General features: G+C 42.7%; 1 protein-coding gene across 1 annotated transcript in view; it reads right to left on the bottom strand.

Annotated features, from left to right (window-relative positions):
• Positions 1–2,010: 2,010 nt before the first annotated feature.
• The window catches only part of ADCY5 (adenylate cyclase 5), a 202,530-nt gene continuing 197,459 nt past the window's right edge, over positions 2,011–7,081 (bottom strand). Inside the window, exons 19-21 of the mRNA XM_063161762.1 lie at positions 6,778–6,982; positions 5,916–6,040; positions 2,011–4,565 (exon numbers count right to left, since the gene is read on the bottom strand). Coding sequence (XP_063017832.1) covers positions 4,437–4,565; positions 5,916–6,040; positions 6,778–6,982 — 459 coding nt within the window. The 3' untranslated portion in view covers positions 2,011–4,436. The remainder of the gene's footprint in view (positions 4,566–5,915; positions 6,041–6,777; positions 6,983–7,081) is intronic.

Below are 7,081 nucleotides of genomic sequence, written 5' to 3'. Positions count from 1 at the left end.
GATACAGCAGGCCAGGCTGGAGGTGAACATTTATTGAAAATTCCCAGGATTTCCTTTTTGCTTACACAAACTCAACACTCAGGCAGGGGCTTCCCTGCTCATTTTACCAGGTACTTGAGTTACCAGACTTAGGAAGATGAATTTAGGAAAGTTGATTACTCTCTTGAACAACAGGCTTTACTTCAGTGTGAAGTGCAGATTACCATTTGTGGTTGCTTGATTGTTCTGTGAGATTTAGTAGCAGCAGAGCCCATTTCATGCTGTATTTATAAAGGAGTGTCCACCATGGAATGTTTATCTTTCAATAAGGTGTCACTGTATTTGCTTTCAGGAAGGAATGACCAAAGGCTTGCCTGACTTAGAAAGGTATGTGTATAATGCCATTTCCAGTAGATGGCAATGGTTATTTGCATCTGCAATTGTTAAGAGGTCTCTGGGGGAAGCTGACTGCAGCTGTTTTCCCCTGGCGATTTTTACTGGAATGCCAGTGCCGTGCTGCCCCTGAGGGCGTGTCAGTGCTGGGCTCTCCTGCTGCGGTGACTCCCTGCTGCCACCCCCGCCCCTTCCCAGCCCTTTTCCCAGGGGAGCCTCGGGACAGGGCTGGCCCCAGCAGTGCAGCCACCTCTGCTTTTCACAGGAAACTCTCTGGCTCCCAAAGGGCCGGAAAATGTTGCTGCTCCTGCCCCCCATCCGGCCTGAAACTCAATTTTCTCAGTCCTCCCCCACCTCCCCAGAGCCTGCTTGATCCTTCAGTTGCAAGGACGAAGTGGGTCAAGAGCAAGGAAACTTGAGTTTTCTCAGCTTTAAAACAGCTGAGCTGCCCTTTTCCCAGCAGCATCCCAAGGTTGCTCTCTCTGACAACTCCTAAACTTCAGTCTGGAAGTGATAGTGCCCTGAGGAGCAGTTGGGAAACTCAACAGAATGAAAATATTTGCCTCTGGGCATACTTTTTGGCCAGGTGTTGGTGTCTGTGGACGTCGTGTAACACATAAACAGCCAGGCTGGAGATATTTGCAGTGGAGGACACACATCTAAGAAATTCAGTGTGTCCCAAATGTATAATTTTATTAAGTGCAGGCAGATACTTGAGGTAGTCAGATCTGTGTTGGGGAGAAGTGGCTAAACACCTAAAATTCATCAAAATGCTTTCTGGGTGGGAAAAAGATGCATTTGGGGAAAACTATACAGCCAGTCTGTGTACAGTAATTGAAATGAGAGGACACTGCATTGGAGACTCCTGCCTTCCCAGCCCAGGGGAATACCCTTCTACAGATAGTTTAAAAAAGTTGCTTCCATCAGGCAATGTCCTAAACTGCTGTTTGTATGATTATGTAGGAGAGCACAGAAAATATTAAATAGTTCTCCTCCATTTTTCATAAAGACTGGTACCTTAAATACTTCATTGCTTTTTGTTCCTGCAGCTGTGTTCTCAGTACACTCATAAAATCCCTCCTAACCTATAACAGATTGCAGGGCATTTCATTTTCAGCTGCCTGTGTAATGTCTTCTCAACTAAAAGAAGTCAGCTGAAGCTGTGGAGTTTTGTTCCTCAGCTCTACCTGAGGCTCCTGTTAATTGGAACAGTCATGTGTAGTGTTTACTTTTACATGTAAAGATTGAAAATGTTGCACTGGCAGCAGTGCTGCCTCCTTCCAGTGTCCTTGAGAGGACAAGTACCATACCTGGGGTACTCTTTGGCAAAGGTGATGTGCTTTTGTAAATACAAACTTCTTTTTAAATAGGATACACACATTTAAGCTGTTCAGTTATGCTGGTGTATGTTGTCAGCTGCCCTGAGACTGATTCCAGGGGCAGCTGGGAGCCCTAGAAGGACCCAGGGGATGTTTGCTGGGTCTGAGCCCTTGGGGCTCCATACTGGGGCAGTGCAAAGGACCAGGGCATCCATCAGTGCCAGAAAAGACCTGGATGTTTCTATTTGCAGATCCTGCATCTCCTACACAAGTGTCATCCCACCAGCCAGCTGCAGCTAAAATAAAACAGAGACACATCACCAGTGAAACAGTGTTTAATATAGTTAAATTACTTAAATAGATTTCAATTTCCATGGGAAATCATAACTGTATCCATTTTTGCAAGATCCAGAGTAAAGAGTGTGTGAATACCCCTTGAAATGATCATGACACACTGTCAACAATCACAGCTAGAGATACTGGGGACTTGAAATTTCATTGACAACACAACTTCATAAGGTGAATCAAAAGTTAAGAAGACTGCAGACTTTTGGAAAGCAGAAAGCAAACCTAAAATCAAGTGTATGGCATGAAGGAAATGAAACTCAGTGAGGGACAAAGGGGATGGGAGGTGGAGGAGGGGACAAAGGCATAACACCGTGATGCAACTTAAGTTTATTTTGCAAACCAGGAAAGATGAAAAGGAGCAAAAGTATAGTACAAGGGCAGACTTGGCAGTTTTACAGAAGTCAATATACTATACTTTTCAGAGATGTTTCCTAGTGGAAGGGAGAAGGAAAGGGGAGATGCCATTTAAGCTCATGTTTAAATGGCTTAATGCTCAGGTCATGCTTAGCAATAGAGCAAATTAATTAAGACAGGTCCATGGATTTTCACTTATTCTCATTGTTGAGTAGGAAAAAGAAATCGCCACCACCATAGTGCAATCATTATGCTGTGAGTACTACAATAATTCTGCCCTGAGAAGAGTGGAAAAGAAGTTTATTAAATGTCAAAAGATTGGAGTAATTTTTAGTTTTAGCCAAATTCAATATCAAAACCTTCCCCTCATAGAATATAAAAAATATAGCTTTTTAAATAATTTCTTTTTTTAATAAAATATCAAGGGATTTTTCTTTCATAGTTAGAAAAGGTACATAAATGATAACAGTGAACTATTCAGAAACCCCCCCACTAGTGATAAAGATGCCCAACACAGTCTCAATGGCACTATTTTAAGGTTAACCACCTCATATACACACTTGCCATCATAATCTTTTTTGAAGATCACCTAATTCCTGAAAATTGAAAATCTGTGAATCAGTTTAAATAAGTGCTTACTACACGAAAGTAAACTCGATGCTGCAGCACATAGTTTCTTGTAATGTCACATGGCAGTTACAATGTCAGACAACTCTCAGATCAGCAGGATTCTATTAAGACCATCTATGAAAAAGTATTTTTTAAAAAGAAAAGTTCAAATGAGTTTTTTTCCTTTTCTCATAAGAGCTCCTGTTAAGAGTTAGAAGATGTGGGTAGAGCTCTTTTTGACACGTTTGATACCATCTCAGGAGCTAAAACTCAAAGGTCCTGTTTCCATTGGGAAGCCGCCACCCTCCGCTGGAACGCTGCACGGAACAATTCTGTGACTACCGTGGGTTTTTCCTCTTCTTTGGGGTTGTAGATTTTTCTGGAGTTTCATTTTTAAATGCCTCTGATTCAGCCTGGAAACTCACCTGTTTGTTGTTGGTTGATTGTATAGTGATAATCTGAAAACTGCCAAGTCTGTGTTCAGAGTATTACACAGAAAAAAATTACACAAAAGTCTACAGGTTATATACACCTCCCCCCACACCTTGGTGTGGACAGCCTGCCTTCTAATTTATATATAATTTACAAAATATAGAATTTGGTATATCTGTTAGATCTCCATGTTTTCAATATTACAAAATAAAAAATACAAAAAAACCCACAACAAATTTCAGGGGAGTTCCCCCCACAAAGTGTCTCTTGTTTACATCTAGTCTTTCCCATGTAAACTGATAGATACCAAAGAAGAGCACAGACGACTTTTTAATAAATATGGTTGTAGAGCCATCTTCCTTTATCCTGATCTTCCCCTTCATCAGGTGTGCCAGCCCCACTCAGAAGAGCAGTCTTTTAGCCATGGAGAAGAAGGAAAAAGAGGGGGCAAGGCTATAATGTCTTTTCACACTAAAACATTACCAATGCCCTTCTAAAAGGCCTTTTTGTGTGCTGCAACAGTGGGTGTCAGTTTTGAAAGCCCATTCAAAACAGCTAATAAAAGCACAGTGGTACACTTCAAATAGCTGGCAGTATGGGATGGAAACATTATGGGAGTGCAAATCCATTCCAAAATAATGCTTTGTAGTGAATCATACATTCCTTCAACCAAGTAAATGTTGTGTTGTGTCAATAAATACTTAAATAGCTTCTTATGCCATCCTGTGGTAGCAGCCTTTTTAAAAATGCCAAATTCATGTCTTATCTGTGAACTCTGTAGTGCACATCTTTGGTCAGCTTAGCACTCAGCCAGGAACAACTCCAAGGTGGTTTCTTTCTCTTGCCTTTTTCAATGGGTGGCCAAAGAATTTGCTGATACGAGTCATGGGGTGAAATTTCAACTGCGCCAAATGTTCAGCTTCGCTACCAAGAAATGATTCTTCTCCTATTCACAATCCTGGGTAATGCAAAATCCATCTTTGTGTGGCGCTGCAGTCGGTGCTAACTAATTGGAGGCCCTTCATTTAGAAAGTAGGTGGTCATTTCTCCTTTGCCTTTGACCTTTATGACCCCTCGATACTCCAGCTGGTAGTTGTTGGCTGCTAAAACCTGGTACATGTCCGTGGTTACCTGCAGAATAAACAAGAGTGAACAGGTGCTTGCCTTGTCTTCCACACAGTCTTTCCATCTGCATTTGGAGTAATCCATGGACAACATAAAGTAGGATCAACTGTTTTGTTTCTAAGTCAATCAACGTTTGCACATCAATCACTAACTGAAAAAGGTTGGCACAAGTTGCTGAACAAACACAACCATTAGAAACTGAGAAAGTACAGGTGTCACACACAGTTCACAACTGGGGAAATTGCATTTTTTCAAGGAGGTTGCTGGATAAAGCGTAACAAATAAGTCACATTTTTTAAAACACACCAGTCTACTCAAATGGACTCATTGTATCACTGGAGTGGCAGTAGGAAAACAGGTCAAACTTACTAAAATATCCTCAAAAATTACCTAGAAGTTACACAGTACAGCTTAGGAGTCAGGGGTTGTTTTTATGAAGGAGAAGGTAGCGGGCAATGGGAGAGAATTGATCAAATGGAATACTCTAGCCAGCATCCAAATTGTCTCTGCAGATGTCAGTTGAAAATAATCACTTGTGCTGCAGAACAACACAAGTTTAAAGACCATTTCCTGAGGTATTTATTTATTACAATGTGATTTCTCACCCTTTTTCAGGTGGCTTTACAGACCATCTCAAGAGTGATGCACAAATATCGATCCAGTTAACTGACAGGCAAGGAAACAGCATGGCTGCCCCTCTTGGGCTTTACACCAGCTGCTCTATTTTTATAACCCTTCAGTGTTTTCCCAAGGAATAGCATTCTGTTACTGTGGACATTGGCTCAGCAAAAGCAGGACACTGGAATTGAATCACTCACTGGAAAGGTCACATCTGGAGGCTGAGGAGATTGTGATTATCAGACAGGTCCCATTAACCCCTTAAACAATCCTCTCTCTCTGTTGTGTATCCCCATCCTGCTGATGCCTGGACCTTTGCTGGCCTCACGCCTCACATGGCACAGAGAGCAGCAAAGCAAATGACAGAAATACAGGGCTGAATCAGGCCCTTGGAAAATGAAACAAACACCTGACACAGCTGAGCAGCACATGTGAGCAGGGATCAGGCAGGACTGTGCTCAGTGCCAGTGAGGCACACGGGGCAGGAAGCTCAGCTCAGCACTTCCACCCAGAACTAAAGTGCAAGCTTTTAAACAAAGGTTGCAATGTTGGTCACAATTAAAAGAAAAAACTTGCTGGTACCACCAGCATTCCCTAAGTGGCTTTTCTTTCAGTTCTGTGTAGGTAAATGTATGGAATAAAGGAATAAAATGAAACCAAAATTTCAATTCTAATTAAGTTTCAAAATGGGCAAGTGACACAGGGCTGGCAGGGTAAGTTTTCCAGGGATTGCCTTACCTGAATCCTGTCAGGCACTCCTGTGCTGTCCATTCTGCTGGCTACATTCACTGTGTTGCCCCAGATGTCGTACTGGGGTTTGCGGGCTCCTATCACCCCAGCCACGACAGGACCAATATTGAGGCCTGGAAGGAGAGGAGAAATATGCTCAGATCCATTTGCTTGAGGCAGGTTATTTTTCAGACAGTAAAAACCCATCCTGAGCCTCCCTGGTTCTAGCTGTGCTTTATTTACCCTGACATGTAAAGCTATGGCCAAACTGTGGGGAGAGAAATGTTAAAATAGCATTTGGCTTCTTTGATCCATGATCCATCATTTATGCCCAGCTGACTGGCAGCTCGGGCTGGATCTGCTCAATCCAGTGCCACATAATGGCATAAAGTTTTTTTGCCACCTGGCTAACAAGCAAACTGCTCACTTGAAGTCAGCACATACCTGCTGCAATGCTGAGGGCCCACAAGGCAGCAGCCCAGAGACTTCCAAAACAAACACCACACTTGACATCCTCAAATTTCTTCTTCCTTTTCTGTCACTTTTTATTCCCTGACTTAAAAGACAATTTAATGTCCAAGACTGCCAGAGCTGGAAGCACAGGGGCAAAATGAGCCCAAGGTCAGCCACCATGGGAGGCCATGCTGTGGCAGCACCTACACTGCTTCTAATTCCCTAGGGAGCTTCACTGATGCTGCTATAAGCTAAAAAACTACTGTAATGTTTCATAGAGGCCGAAGTGGTCACCAGCCACCAGCCAATCAACATCACTGTACAGCTAATGTAACATCTGTGGTTTTTACTGCTCATAAAATCCCCACCTCAGAATGACCACTACCTACATGGAATCCTGTGAGCATAAGGACATTACCTATCTTCATCTGGAAGTTGTTGAATGAATGCTCATTAATGTATTTCATTTGGTCCATTAACCTCATGGCAAAATCTGCCAGAGCTTTGATGTGTGTCTTCCCCTCCTTGTCATAAGTGGAGTCGTTGAGGCCTGAGGCAGCCATGTAGGTGCTGCCAATGGTCTTGATCTTCTCCAGCTGCCTGAACTGGTCTTCACTTATTATCTGTGTCACAAAAGCAAAAGAAGCAAATAAACCTTGACAAACACACAGGTGCTGGTAATGTCCATGCCATGTGTGCCCTGCCTTGCTGCAAGTAGTGGA

This window comes from Melospiza melodia, chromosome 8, assembly GCF_035770615.1.
Source record: "Melospiza melodia melodia isolate bMelMel2 chromosome 8, bMelMel2.pri, whole genome shotgun sequence".
NCBI lineage: Eukaryota > Metazoa > Chordata > Aves > Passeriformes > Passerellidae > Melospiza > Melospiza melodia.
Note: the sequence above shows the minus strand (reverse complement) of the source record. Positions and strands in the feature narration are given on the sequence as shown.